The sequence below is a fragment of the Ovis canadensis genome, chromosome 14 (assembly GCF_042477335.2).
Source record: "Ovis canadensis isolate MfBH-ARS-UI-01 breed Bighorn chromosome 14, ARS-UI_OviCan_v2, whole genome shotgun sequence".
NCBI classification, from domain to species: domain Eukaryota; kingdom Metazoa; phylum Chordata; class Mammalia; order Artiodactyla; family Bovidae; genus Ovis; species Ovis canadensis.
Genome location: NC_091258.1, coordinates 65,728,402 through 65,743,042, shown reverse-complemented (window position 1 = coordinate 65,743,042; position 14,641 = coordinate 65,728,402). Strand labels below are relative to the sequence as shown.

Below are 14,641 nucleotides of genomic sequence, written 5' to 3'. Positions count from 1 at the left end.
CGCAAGAGCGCCTCAGCCACGCCTCTCGGGAGCCGCTTCCGGCTATGAAAGGGCCAATCGAGCCACCGTACCCTAGTCCTGCCGGGTCCCGTTTTCACCTAGTAGACACCCTCGGGCTTGCCAGGTGGCTCAGTGGTGAAGAATTCGCCTGCCAAGTAGGAGACGCGGGTTCGCATCCCTGGGTAGGGAAGATTCCCCTGGATAAGGATATGGTAACCTGCTCCAGTTTTCTTGCCTGGGAAATCCCATGGGTAGAGAAGCCTGGCGGACTATACAGTCCATGGGGTCGCAAAGAGTCAGACACGACTTAGCGACTCAGTTCAGTTCAGTCGCTCAGTCGTGTCTGATTATTTGCGACCCCATGAACCGCAGCACGCCAGGCCTCCCTGTCCAACACCAACCTCCAGAGGCTACCCAAACTCATGTCCATTGAGTCGGTGATGCCATCCAACCATCTCATCCTCTGTCATCCCCTTCTCCTGCCCTCAATCTTTCCCAGCATCGGAGTCTTTTCAGATTTTCGCATCAGGTGACCAAAGTACTGGAGTTTCAGCTTCGGCATCAGTCCTTCCAATGAACACCCAGGACTGACCTCCTTTAAGATGGACCGGTTGGATCTCTTTGCAGTCCAAGGGACTCTTAAGAGTCTTCTCCAACACTACAGTTCAAAAGCATCAAGTCTTCTGCTCTCAGCTTTTTTTTATAGTCCAACTCTCACATCCATACATGACTACTGGAAAAACCATAGCTTTGACTAGACGGACCTTTGTTGGCAAAGTAACGTCTCTGCTTTTTAATATGCTGTCTAGGTTGGTCATAACTTTCCTTCCAAGGAGTAAGCGTCTTAATTTCATGGCTGCAGTCACCATCTGCAGTGATTTTGGAGCCCCCCCCCCCAAATAAAATCTGACACTGTTTCCATTGTTTCCCCATCTATTTGCCATGAAATGATGGGACCGGATGCCATGATCTTGGTTTTCTGAATGTTGAGCTTTAAGCCAACTTTTTCACTCTCCTCTTTCACTTTCATCAAGAGGCTTTTTAGTTCTTCTTCACTTTCTGCCATAAGGGTGGTGTCATCTGCATATCTGAGGTTATTGATATTTCTCCTGGCAATCTTGATTCCAGCTTGTGCTTCTTCCAGTCCAGCGTTTCTCATGATGTACTCTGCATAGAAGTTAAATAAGCAGGGTGACAATATACAGCCTTGACGTCCTCCTTTTCCTATTTGGAACCAGTCTGTTGTTCCATGTCCAGTTCTAACTGTTGCTTCCTGACCTGTATACAGATTTCTCAAGAGGCCGGTCAGGTGGCCTGGTATTCCCATCTCTTTCAGAATTTTCCACAGTTTATTGTGATCCACACAGTCAAAGGCTTTGGCATAGTCAATAAAGCAGAAATAGATGTTTTTCTGGAACTCTCTTGCTTTTTCAATGATCTAGCAGATGTTGGCAATTTGATCTTTGGTTCCTCTGCCTTTTCTAAAACAAGCTTGAACATCTGGAAGTTCATGGTTCACGTATTGCTGAAGCCTGGCTTGGAGAATTTTGAGCATTACTTTACAAGCATGTGAGATGAGTGCAATTGTGCAGTAGTTTGAGCATTCTTTGGCATTTCTTTTCTTTGGAATTGGAATGAAAACTGACCTTTTCCAGTCCTGTGGCCACTGCTGAATTTTCCAAAGTTGCTGACATATTGAGTGCAGCACTTTCACAGCATCATCCTTTAGGATTTGAAATAGTGTAAACGGAATGTGATCCACTGGAGAAGGGAATGGCAAACCACTTCAGTATTCTTGCCTTGAGAACCCCATGAACAGTATGAAAAGGCAAAAAGATAGGACATTGAAAGATGAACTCCCCAGGTCGGTAGGTGCCCAATATGCTTCTGGAGATCAGTGGAGAAATAACTCCAGAAAGAATGAAGGGATGGAGCCAAACACCTGATGCGAAGAGCTGACTCATTGGAAAAGACCCTGATGCTGGGAAAGATTGAGGGCAGGAGGAGAAGGGGAGGACAGAGGATGAAATGGTTGGATGGCATCACCGACTCAATGGACATGGGTTTGGGTGGACTCTGGAAGTTGGTGATGGACAGGAGGCCTGGCTTGCTGCGGTTCATGGGGTCACAAAGAGTCGGACACGACTGGGCAACTAAACTGAACTGAAACAACAGCAAACAGTAGGGTGCCCCGAACTCCCAGGACTTTCTTGGCGAACATGTACGCTTGCCACAGCCTCCCTTCTTTCTGCCCCTCTCGCGTAACTCCGCCCCTTTCAGTTGTATGAGCCTCCTGGGTCATTCTGTCCGCTTCGCCCCGCGGATTCTTTAAAATCCTTTTCATTTCAACTTTCAGGAGCTTTCCCGGCCACCATAAACGTATTGAACCGCTCCGCTTGAACCACACCCCTCCTGCGTTAAAGGAACTCTCCTGGTCTTCGAACCAAGACTCGGTGGCCTCTCTTTCTGACCTTTTGTTTTCCTCTGACAAGTCTCCCTAGGTTATAGCACTGAGCGCTTAGTTACTATTTCAGACTAAACGACTTCACTTTCACTTCTCACTTTCATGCATTGGAGAAGGAAATGGCAACCCACTCCAGTGTTCTTGCTTGGAGAATCCCAGGGACGGAGGAGCCTGGTGGGCTGCCATCTATGGGGTCGCACAGAGTCGGACACGACTGAAGCGACTTAGCAGCACCAGCAACGCCACCACACTTTCTAACTGGACCCTCTCGGCCCCTCCCTAAGCCTTGGGGCTGCCTAGTTTAATGCGCAGGCACGTAGCCCTGGTGGTCTTCACATTCCAGCGAAGCCTGCCACTGCAGACTCCGCTTCAGGGACTCAAAGAACTCCATGCCTTTTCAATAACTTGCTACAGCTCCGGATATGTGTTGAGAGGCCCTTGGCCCAAGGAAGGAGTAATAGAGGCCCAGAGAGGACAGAAGACTTAGCAGTTGTGAAACGTTCACCAGTGAATTGGATGGAAGTCTGACCTGGGTTCAAACCTTGGCTGTGCTGCGGAGCAGCTAAATGATTGCGGACAAGTGACCTCTCTCTTCCGGCTTCATTTTTTCCCTCTGTAAAAGAATGTAAAGCACCTGGCACCCGTCCTCACTTAGTGTGGACCTTAGTAAGTCATCAGTATCAAGCCCTGTGGTTATGAACTTTACATATGGTCTGGAAAGGAAAGCAGGCTTTGCATTGAGATATTTTAAATATTTATTTGACGCTTTACTAACGACATTCTCCACTTTCCTCGAGGCCTCAGCTCAAAAGTAGCTGTCCTCTAGGAAACCCTCCTGAGCTCCCAGACCTCCTCTATCCCTGGACTTCCCACCCCGTCCCTGCCCACTTCGTGTCATCACGGATGGAGGTGGGTGTGTCTTTGTCATGGTCACGTGTCTCCAGCACTGTCCCAGGGCATGACTGCTGAGTGAAACGATGAAACTCTTGAGTGCAGTGAATGACTGACCTCTGAGCCAGCACAAGGACAAGAAGAAACCTTAGAAAACGTCTTGCCTTGTCCCCTTCTAGTACAGATACTAACGATAGTAATGATTCTGTGAAATTGTAGGCCTAGTCTTCAAGTCTAGAGATGGAATGAACATAATGATGAAGTCTCCCAGAAGATGGGCAGATGGAGATTTTGCGGGCTTTAAAAACAACTATGAGTCTTATTTGCCGCACCTGGGATCTTCACCGCGGCGCGGGCTTAGTTGCCCTGAGGCAGGTGGGATCTCGGTTCCCCCAGCAGGGATCCAACGCACGTCCCCTGCATTGGAAGGCAAATTCTTAACCACTGGACCACCAGGGAAGTACCTGTGAACCTCTTTTTTAAAAGTGCAAAACCGCGTGTACAAATTTAAATAGAGGACCAAAGAAAGCCAGTTTCACTGTTACCCCATCATTGCTCTCAACACTAGATGCCCCAACATCCTCATATACCACAGAGTCCTGCCCTGTTGCAACACCAGGGGCTCTGAGCTACACTGTGACCTCAGATGGGGCCCTTGTAAAGCCCTCCCCCATGTCCACTGAATGACCAAGTAAATACTTCCATTCCTGTTAAATCAATCACCGATCAAACCCACTCTGTGCTCCACTAGGGGACGCCCGACACCAACCAGAGGGTAAGATTTCAAATTCTAAGGGGGCTGGGGACCTGAACTTCTGGGTCCCCAAGGAGAACAGATTGAGGGTCCTGAATTCCGGGAGACGAGGAGTTTGGGGGGCCTCGACTCCCGGGGTCCTGAAGGGAATGTGATTGGGGGTGGGTGCCTGAGAAAGGAAGGAGGAGTCTGGGAAGTACACCAGGATTGGTTGGAAACAGAACTAGCCTGGGCAGTGGTTTGGTTTGGCTTGAGTCTGTGGGAAACAAGTGGACAGAGCAGGGATTGTTCATCCAGGGTCCCCCCCTGCCCCATCACCCACTGGGCTTGGCAGCTTCAGTTCTTCCCAGGCCCTGGGGACTTTGGGGGCATTTCCCACAACCCCTCCCCAAGGCCCCTGTTTTCTGCTGGACTCACAGCTGCCCAGCCTCAGGACTGGGAAAACTGCCCCAAGAGAGCTGAAAAGGCTGGCCGGAAGCTAATGTCAAGTCTGTTAGCAGACTACAGGCCCTGCATCCTCAGAGGCCAGTAGCCCGACCCATGGGACTTGGGGGCACAGGACCCACTCTCCAGTCCTTCCAGATGTGGGAGTCCAGGCCCTTTGCCCCCTCCACCCATGGGCCCCAGCACTGTCCTCCCTCAGACTGCAGGGCCTCTGCTCTTAATTCACCCCCTGTGCTTTTGGCCAGTAATTCCCCACTGCCCAGATACCAGAGGATAGAGTCCATCCGTTCAGACCTGGGAGCCAAGTGAATACTCCCCTCCCCTCCCCCTACTTTCCATCAGCAATTGTCCTTACCACACTTCATTGCGACTCCAGGTACCCTGTGACCAGCCCAGCTGCGTCCTTTAGAGTATGCTCCCTGTGACCCCTATCCAAGGTGGCTGCACCTAGATCTTGAACTCTTTCCTCTCTTCTTCACCTTTTCTTCATCACCTGCAGTGCTGTCTGAAGTTATCTTTTCCATGGATCGTCTCTGCCTCCCACCCTTTCCCCTCAGCCCCTCTATTTGTGACTCAGGATGGAAGAGTTTCTGGTCCTGAATAGGAGCTCAGGAAACATTATTACTCTTGCTAGTAAGAAGAGCTAAAAAAGCATACCTCCAAGCTGTAAGCAGTAAAACCGTATAAAGCTGGGTCAGGACCCAACCAGTACCTTTTTGAGGGGTCATGTGAAGGCAAGGTCAAACCAGTCAATCCTAAAGGAAATCAGTCCTGAATATTCATTGGAAGGACTGATGCTGAAGCTGAAACTCCAATACTTTGGCCACCTGATGTAAAGAATTGACTCATTGGAAAAGTCCCTAATACTGGGGAAAATTGAAGGCAGGAGAAGAAGGGGACGACAGAGGATGAGATGGTTGGATGGCATCACCAAGTTGGATATAAATTTGAGCAAGCTCCGGGAGTTGGTGATGGACAGGTAAGCCTGGCATGCTGCAGATCATGGGGTCGCAAAGTCTCAAACACGACTGAGCAATTGAACTGAACTGATGAAGGCAGAGCTGTCTTTTTCCCTGCTGTGTCTCCAGCGCCTGGTTGTGTCTCAATAAATACATGACGCGGTGCAGGGTGCGGGGCGGGGGTGGGGGGTGCAATGTATAGGAACTGGCACAGAACACAGCTTTTACAGATCTGCCTTCTTGGGTCCCAGCCAACCTGGGCACTGCCTTCCCACACTCAGCAATGACTCATGGGCACCACTCTCCCCTCTGCCATAGGGCCATTGAACACCTCTCTGCAATGGCATATTTAAAGTGTCAGCCCAGTGATTGATGTTGATGAATGGCAGAAACCAACACAATATTGCAAAGTAATTATCCTTCACTTAAAAATACATAAATTTTTACAAAGTGTCAGTCCAGGCCCCAGACACAGTCAGAGGCCACTGTAAGTAAGCTGTATTCATTTACCTGATGCTGGGAAAGATTGAAGGCAGGAGGAGAAGGAGATGACAGAGGATGAGATGGTTGGATGGTATCACCGACTCAGTGGACGTGAGTTTGAATAAACTGGGAGTTGGCAGTGGACAGGGAGGCCTGGTGTGCTGCAGTCCATGGGGTCGCAGAGTCAGACATGACTGAGTGACTGAACTGAACTGATTCATTTCTCATTTTACAAATGAGGAATCTGGGACTTCCCTGTTGGTCCACTGGTTCAGACTCTGTGCTTCCACAGCAGGTGGCACAGGTTCGATCCCTGGTCAGGGAACTAGATTCCACGCGCCACATGGCATGGCCAAAAAAAATGGATGAGAAAGCCAGACCTCGGTGAAGGTCAGTCTCTAATGATTGTTGTTATGATTATTCGTTATTATTATTCACCTCTTTATTGTCACTGACCAGGTTAGGAAGATATACATAGGATAGGTGCTCAGTAAGTGTTGGCTGGCAGGCATCAGCTCCTCCATCTTGGACCCTGAGGTCTCAGAAAAGTGACGACGTCGAAAAGAATAAACTTGGCTTTATTATTATTATTGATAAGTCAGGCTAGAATTGGGAACAGGATGCTGAGAGTTGCAAGGAAGAGGGCAAGGGTGTAGATCAGGGGACCCAGGGAGTTGCCGGAGCCTGGACTCCCCCGTGATTGGGGGCCCAGCTGTTAATCTTCTCCTGACAGTATGGAAAAGACCTGGTCAGTAATAATCCCTGCATAGGTGGTCACAGCTGCCGTGCTTTTGCTGTATATGTCCCTGGGGAGAAAGGACAGACGGACTGAGGGAGGAGGGGCTGGGGGTCTGGACCCTGTGTCTGAGGGGTGGGTGGCTGGGGGTCTGGACTTCTGGGGCTGGGGGAAGAGGGGCTGGGGTCTGGGACTCCGGGCTCCTGGGGTGTGGGTGGGGGGCAGGTGATACCTGATTTTCTCATCCACGGTGGGCAGGTATGTCTTCTTGTACAGCTTGTGGGCGGCTGCCTTGGCTGTATCCCAGTAACCTAGGAGTGACTCCTGCATCTTGGTGAGCAGGGCAGGGCTGGAGGCCTCGTCTTGCTGGGGAACATGGGCCCCTTGGGCCTCTGCAGGAGGAGAGTGCGTTAGGGTAGCTGAGGGGCCTGCTGCAGGGGGAGAAAAAAAGAGGGAAGGAGAGGGATCGGCAGGGGCAGGGCGGCACAAGAACCTGACTGGGAGGATGCTCGGGGCTCCTCCCCCTCCTGGCATCCCCACCTCCCCTACCAACCCCACTCAACCCCACTCACCGAATCCCAACACCAGGAGGATGAGAAACCCGACCAGGAAGTATCTCGTGCCCATGGCGTCAGGAGACCTGGAACACTGAGGCGGGTGGGGGCAGGACCATGGGAGGCATCTGGTCCTGGGGTCTCCGGGCCTCAGGGATACGGGCCTAGGACCCCCTCTCCCCTTCCTCCCCACCTGAGTCAAGTTCCCAATGACTTGAGCCTCACTTCCTAATATTCGATGATGCTACTCCTGCTTCCTGACTGTTACATCGTAATTCTTTTCTTTTCTTTTTTTTTTTTCCGTTGTGCTGCATGGCTTATGGGATCTTAGTTCCCCGACTAGGGACTGAACCCAGGCCTGGCACTGAAACTGCCAAGTCCTAACCCCACTGGACCACCAGAGAATTCCCCGCAACATCTTATTTCTAACATTCATTCATTCAAGAAGCATTTCTTCAGCACCTACTGTGTGCCAGGCGCAGTTCTGGGCCCAGCCATGAACATAGTGGCCCTTGCCCTCAGGAAGCCAACGTGAGAGAGAAATGCAAGGAGCAAACGTCAAATGAATGAAGAAGTATAGTGCCTGTCTCCCTCTGATAAGTGCTCTGGAATGCAGAGGGTGTGCTGTGTAGCCTGGGAAAGCCTCAGCAGTGGGGCGGTTTTTACGTTAAGACCCAGTCAGTACAGGGCCACGTGCCACAGTCTGGGTTAAGAGCCACCACTTGGATGAGTGAGTTTCCTCTGCTCTGGGCCCTGTTCTACCCACATTCCAGAGTCATCTTGATCCCAACCCTGGGAGGGAGTCACTCAGGGACAACAGGGGTCAGTCCATCACATCACCCTCCACCCCATCACATCACCCCCCATGTTTCAGAGACTGCGGCGTGGAGGTTGACATCTGACAGGAGGAGGATTAGCACACACAGACATTCTACAGTTTTTAAATTCCATGATTTTTTTTTTAACCCCGGCAATGCCACATGCTTAGCTTGCGAGATTTAAGTTCTCACACCCAGCACAGAACCCAGGCCCCCAGCAATGCGAGTACCCAGCCGTAACCACTAGACCACCAGAGAATTCCCTAAATTCCGTGATTCTAAAACTGGAACTGATTTTTTTTTTTTTTAAGGCTGAGCCAAGCGGCATGCGGGGTCTTAGTTCTCCAACCAGGGATCGAACTCGTGCACCCTGCATTGGGAGCTCGGAGTCTTAACCACTTGACGGCCAGGGAGTTCCTTGGAATCTAATATCTTGACTTTTGCAGTTTCTGATCTAACAATCTTGGCCCGCTCCTGCTGTCCCCCGCCTCCCCCCCCACTTCTGTCCCCTCTCTTACCAGACTCTGGCGGCTGTCCTCAGCAGCTCCAAATGGGCAGAGAAAGGCTTTATAGCTCTTGAGATCCACCCCTCCACCCCCACCTCGACACCTCGGCCAAAGTCCTGGCCAACAGGACTGTGGGGATGGGAGGGGGAGAGTTGGGGGGGAGGTGGCGTGGGGACAGAGAGGGAGACAGGTTGAATGGGGGGCTGTGGAGGGGTCGGGGGTTCTGGGTGCCTACCAGGCACCAGGTCTGGGGTCTCCATCGCGTGGGAGGGGAAGGCAGAGCTCTGAAGGAGGGGCGGCTGGCAGGGGTGGGGGGCTTGCTAACTGCTCTCCAGCCTTCACCCTCCACCCCAAACGGAGAAGCCTGAAGTCCTCTGCCACCCATAAGCTGGCAGTGGTGGGTCCAGCACTGAGGTCGGGGTGGGGTCATCCCTCGGGGCCTCCCAGTCCTTCCCCTCCCCACCCCCACCCCCACTGTTGCTCCTGCCACGTGTCACTTCCTCCACCCCTTAACCTCTGGAGGGGGATGGGGGGTTATCTCTGGCGAGGCCAGGAGGGACTGGGACAGGGACACACACAGGAGAACTTGTTTATTGCAGAGGGTGTGACGCTTTAATTTTGGTCGCTAGGCCTGCAGAGCAGCTGGGGACACAGACTGTGGGCCTTGTTCAGGATGCTATCCTTGGAACTGCGCAGCCAGGCCTGGGCGCGAGAGCCCAGGCCCTTCAGATGGTCATCGTAGTAGGTCTCCATGAAGCCCCGGAAGGCCGTGGGGCCCCTGGAAGGGAGGGGATTCACAGTGGAGACCGCAGATAGCCCCCGAGACTTCTGCTCAGTTCACCCATTCCTCCCTTTGACCCAGGAGCCCCCGCTCTCAACACTTACCTCCACCCTTCTCAGACCCAGCGTCACAGCCCTGCCCCCAACCCATCCTGCTCCTGGAAACCCACGAGTTTGGGCACAGTCCCTCCTCCCCCAGACCCAGGATCCGGACGCCCAGCCCCTCCTACCCCAGACAGACACAGGATCCAGACCCCCAGACCCTCCTACCCCAGACAGACCCAGGATCCAGACTCCCAGGCCCTCAGCCCCTCCTCCCCCAGACCCAGGATCCAGACCCCCAGCCCCTCCTCCCCCAGGCCCAGGAGTCCAGGCCCTCAGCCCTTCCTCCCCCAGACCCAGGATCCAGACCCCCAGCCCCTCCTCCCCCAGGCCCAGGAGTCCAGGCCCCCAGCCCCTCCTCCCCCAGACCCAGGATCCAGGCCCCCAGCCCCTCCTCCCCCAGGCCCAGGAGTCCAGGCCCCCAGCCCCTCCTCCCCCAGGCCCAGGAGTCCAGGCCCCCAGCCCCTCCTTCCCCAGACCCAGGAGTCCAGGCCCCCAGCCCCTCCTCCCCCAGACGCAGGGATCCAGACCTCCAGCCCCTCCTGCCCAGAGCCAGGATCCAGGCCCCCAGCCCCTCCTCCCCCAGGCCCAGGAGTCCAGGCCCCCAGCCCCTCCTCCCCTAGACCCAGAGGTCCAGGCCCTCAGCCCCTCCTCCCCCTAGCCCGCCCCCTGCCCCTCCCCCTCTCTGAGAGCCAGGCCCCCAGTCCCCTTCTGCACACTCACCAGAACCACTTCCACTTCTCTCTGGTCCTGTTCACCAGCGGCTCCACCCACTCCTTCACCTTGCCTGGAACCAGGCTCCAGGAACTCCTGGCTGGCGCTGGTGGGGGGCTCAGGGTCCTCTCCGGCTCTTCTTGCTCCTTCACCTTGCCTGGAACCTGGCTCTGGGAAGTACTGGCTGGTGCTGGCAGGGGGCTCAGGGTCCCCTCAGGCTCTTCTTGCTGGCATGCTAGGTGGGACCAGAGGACAACTTGGACGACCGGGTCCCTGAACCTGTCCGTCTCCCCTTCCCTCCATGCTCGGGGTCGCTATCACTCCTGGAGTCCTCCCACTGCCTTCTCTGTTCCTCTGACCCCTCGCCCCCCTCCATCCATCGGTCATCTCCTTTCACCCCCTGTGCCCGAGACCCCCATCAGCCCTCCATCTGCCTGAAGCATCCTCCCGCAGTCTGTAACCCTTGCCCCTCCATGCCTCCCTCGCTAGCTGATCTTGCTGCCTCCTCTTCTCCTGCGACCCCACCCACACGGTCTGAACGACCTCCATGGGCAGTGAGGGATGTCCCCAGGGACGGAGGTTGGCAAAGCCGTGTGTCAGGCTGGTGGGCCAGGGGTTCTACCAGGAATCACATACACCTGTCAGTCCGGCACCCCCACACCTGGGCAAAGCCTTACCTACAGAGACCAGCATCACACGGGTACATGTTTACAGACATATATGGAGGCACCCATGCGACCAGTGGGGTGCCCTTGGCCAATGACTTAACCTCTTCAAGGCTCAGTTTCCCCTTCTGTAGAATGGGCTCGGGACAGGACCTAGCTTATAGGATTACTGTGAGAGCTCAGGGTTAACACGGAGAACTGGTTTCCGGCACATCGGAGGCACTGTGTACATAGTGATATTTTAAATGCATGTGCAGAGGGACTTCCTTAGTCCAGTGGTTAAGACTCTGCGCTTCCAATACAGGGAGCACGGGTTCCATCCCTGGTTGGGGAACTAAGATCCCACATGCCTCGTGGCATGGCCAAAGCAATAAAACTGAAGAACTGCACATGCAGAACCCAGACACACTCACACAGCAGTACACACAGACACTCTCCCACCCGCTAACCCTCAAATCTTTTGCATAATTACCCCCTAAAGACACACACGTGCCCACAAGCATACAAATGCATGTTCACACACACACGTTTACCTCGCCTGCATGCTCTTTTGCTGACACACACACAAGTGCAAATTCATGGTCAGGGTCATCTGTACCAACCCCGTGTACACACTTTTCAAACACAGCCACCCCTGACACAGACTCCCAGACACGCGCACAGATCTGCATGCCTCACAGTCGAGCACACTCACACCCCAGGCTGCTGCAGAGTCCCCGTACCCCACCCCCGGCTCTTCCTCACCCACGACACAGGCCAGGACCAGAACGCAGAAGGAGAGGGAGGCCAGGGCCTGGGGCCTGCATCCAGGGAACGACATTTCTGGGGGCCTCTGTCCCTCTGAGCTCAGCTCTCCGGGCTGGGGGAGGGGCAGGCTGCACTGAGCAGAGCCCTCCCCTGGCCACCTCCCCACGCCGCCCCTTGGCAAGGACTTCAGAGAGAGAGCGGGCCAGGCGACAGTGACCGTGAGAGGCCATGCCCGCCCCTGTTGGCCTCCTTCCTACCCTCCCACCACCCTAACCTGACAGGCGAAGACAGAAGTTTCTTTGGCCTCCTGAGCTGAACTGAGTTCAAATCCTGGCTCCACCTCTTGTGACAGGCCCTCTGGGGCCTCAGTTTCCTCCTCCGTAAAATGTGCCCCAAATCCATACCTTAGGACGTAAATTAAATGATGTGATAAGAAGGGAAATTAGATATTTTAAGTTTGTAAAATTAAAACTTTTATTTGGTTGCACTCTGTGGCATGTGGGATCTTAGTTCCTGGACCAGGGATCCAACCCACACCCTCTGCACTGGAAGTTCAGAATCTTAACCACTGAACCCCCAAGGACTTCCTAAGGAAGATTCTTACTGTGGAAGCTGGCAACAAAGGTGCTCACAGATCAGAGTTGCCTATTCTTTCTTTTGTCTCTGAGATCCCTTAGCCACTGGGCTATAGAGCCAGACACACCTTCACCGCTTGATCAGGGTGAATATATTCCCTTCTCTGGGCTCAAAGTCTCCATCTGTAAAATGGGTATAGCAGTAAGTGTCTGCCTCCCAGGGTCCACATGAAAGCCAAGTGCGGCCCTGTGAGGGAGAGCTTAGTGGGAGGTTGTCAACATCAGGCTTCGGTCAAACACCAGACAGAGAGAAAATGAGCCTTTTTCTCCCGGCAGACTTGAGTTGTGAGCCAGGGTGCACAATGTAGCCAAGAAACCACGGGCTGGATTCTTTTGTCTAAGAGAGCCAGATAAAATACAGGACGCCCAGTGACATTTGAATTTCAGAGAAATAATGAAATTCTTTTTTTGGTATAAATATGTCCCACGCAGTATTTGGGAAGTATACTAAAATTTATTGGTTGTGTATCTGAAACCCAAATCTAACCAGGCATCCTGTGTTTTTATGTGGTGATTCCAGCAATCCCTGGAGGAGGAAATGGCAACCCACTCCAGTGTTCTTGCCTAGCGAATCCCATGGAGAGAGGAGCCTGGCGGGCCACAGTCTGTGGGATCGCAGAGTTGGACACAACTGAGTGACTAAGCACACACGCAGTCTGACAATCGAACTGTGGCCACAACCTGAATAACTGTACAGAACTGATCAGGAGGCCTTCCAGAATGCCGTCCATTCCAGTGGGCCCCGTGCGGGCTCTGGCATACTATAGGTGCTCAATGAGTGCTCCCTAGAGTTCCTCACTCACAACGTGTGTTAGCAGCTCAGTCGTGTCCAACTCTTTGCGACCCCATGGACTGTAGCCTGCCAGGCTCCTCTGTCCCTAGGATTTTCCCAGGCAAGAATACTGGAGTGGGTAGCCATTCCCTCCTCCAGGGGATCGTCCCGACCCAGGGATCAAACCCCGGTCTCCTGCACTGCAGGCAGATTCTTCACCATCTGAGCCACTGACCATAATAAGTGAAATAAAATTTCCTGCAGTTTCCGACTGGGATGATGAAAATATTCTGGAAATGGATAGTGATCATGGTTGCACAAGATTGTGTATCTACTTAAATCCACTGAACTGTACACCTAAAAAATGGTTCAAATGGTAAACTTGATGTCACATGTTTTACCATGATTTAAAAAAAGAAAGAGAAAAAAACCCACCTTGCATTGTGTTAGGGGAAGCAGTGGGGTGTTGGGTTCAGAGTCTGGCTCCACCTCCTTCCTGCTGTGTGACCTGGTGTATGTTGCTTAATGTCTCTGGGCCTGTTTCTTCATCCACGAACCAGAGTCCTGGACTATGTGCCTACGCAGGAGACTAAAGTAGATCGTTTACCTAACTTACCCTAACAACGCCAGACACACTGCAAAGCCCTGTTGTCAACCCCGCTGCTAATTATTAAGCTTGCATTTCCTGATGCTCGCTACCCATCAGGGGCGCATTAACTCACTGAATTAACCTCAGTCCTGCGAAGTGGGCATCTTTTTCATTCTGATTTGACAGGTGAGGAAACTGAAGCTGTGGGGGTTGGGCTCCCCAGCCAGTAAGTGGTAAATTTGAAGCCAGCCCTTTCACTCGGCCTAACCAAGCCAGAAACGACCTCTGCCTTCACTTCCCCCACCCCAATCCCAGAGGGCAAGAGACAGATGGAAGCAGGGCCAGGGGTGGGTGGGCCTGAGGGGAAGGTCTCTGACCCGGCCCGGGCTCCAAGGTCAGCATGAGCTGTTCCCTGCTTGCAATGTTTGCCCATCTCTGTCATTCAAGGCAGGAACAGGCTGAAGGTCGTTCAGGGTGGACCTCAGGGGTGGCTCAAAAAAACAATTGTGGGTGAAGGGTGGGGGGCAGAGAGGTCACAAAGGGGGAATGGGGGATGGGAGCAGTGAGCCCTGAGATCTCAGCATGTGTGTCTGGGGACAGAGAGCATCTCTGAGCCTGAACCTCTGTATCCACAAGATCGTTAGTCCCACCGCCAGACTCCCAAACACTCTGTCCACTCCCGGGTCTCTGCTTCAATCCAGATTCCACTCCCCGTCCCATGAAATCCTACACTCCCTTCCCTTCGGTCACCCCTAACCTCTCACCTCCCTGGCTGCTCTGGGTTGTGGCAAGGAAGTCAGGGGTGGAAGAGAGGTTGGTATATCCCTTCCATCTCTACTTTCTGCCTTTGTCTGGAAGATCTCCATTCATTCATTTTATCATAAAAGTTGAGATATTTGAAAAAGAAAACACAGAACAAAAAACTTAGACAATAAATATTCACATACCATAACAGTCACCCTTTTAGAGTGTACAATTCAGACTTCCCTGGTGGTCCAGTGGTGAAGACTCTGCGCTTCCCTGCAGGG

The 14,641-nt window shown here is 53.1% G+C and overlaps 2 protein-coding genes and 1 long non-coding RNA gene across 5 annotated transcripts; 1 reads left to right on the top strand and 2 right to left on the bottom strand.

The window, feature by feature from the left end:
- Nucleotides 1-96: 96 nt before the first annotated feature.
- On the top strand, nucleotides 97-4,074 carry LOC138418988 (uncharacterized). Its single transcript, XR_011248823.1, has 2 exons — nucleotides 97-212; nucleotides 2,357-4,074. It is a non-coding gene; the product is annotated as an uncharacterized lncRNA (long non-coding RNA).
- A 2,481-nt stretch (nucleotides 4,075-6,555) lies between these two features.
- APOC2 (apolipoprotein C2) lies at nucleotides 6,556-9,113 on the bottom strand. 3 transcript variants are annotated; one of them, XM_069551056.1, is made up of 4 exons: nucleotides 8,622-9,113; nucleotides 7,304-7,379; nucleotides 6,964-7,123; nucleotides 6,556-6,801 (listed from the first exon to the last, which is right to left on the bottom strand). In XM_069551056.1, exons 2-4 carry the CDS (start codon nucleotides 7,356-7,358, stop codon nucleotides 6,711-6,713), a joined length of 306 nt encoding a protein of 101 aa, XP_069407157.1. In that variant the 5' UTR covers nucleotides 7,359-7,379; nucleotides 8,622-9,113; the 3' UTR covers nucleotides 6,556-6,710. The 3 variants fall into 3 exon arrangements, with proteins under 3 accessions (XP_069407157.1, XP_069407155.1, XP_069407158.1); XM_069551054.1 differs by having other exon boundaries at nucleotides 6,964-7,162; nucleotides 8,622-8,701; XM_069551057.1 differs by lacking the exon at nucleotides 8,622-9,113 and having other exon boundaries at nucleotides 7,304-7,423.
- An 82-nt stretch (nucleotides 9,114-9,195) lies between these two features.
- APOC4 (apolipoprotein C4) lies at nucleotides 9,196-11,906 on the bottom strand. The gene is made up of 3 exons (XM_069551053.1): nucleotides 11,615-11,906; nucleotides 10,215-10,440; nucleotides 9,196-9,387 (listed from the first exon to the last, which is right to left on the bottom strand). Exons 1-3 carry the CDS (start codon nucleotides 11,688-11,690, stop codon nucleotides 9,222-9,224), a joined length of 468 nt encoding a protein of 155 aa, XP_069407154.1. The 5' UTR covers nucleotides 11,691-11,906; the 3' UTR covers nucleotides 9,196-9,221.
- Nucleotides 11,907-14,641: the final 2,735 nt, after the last annotated feature.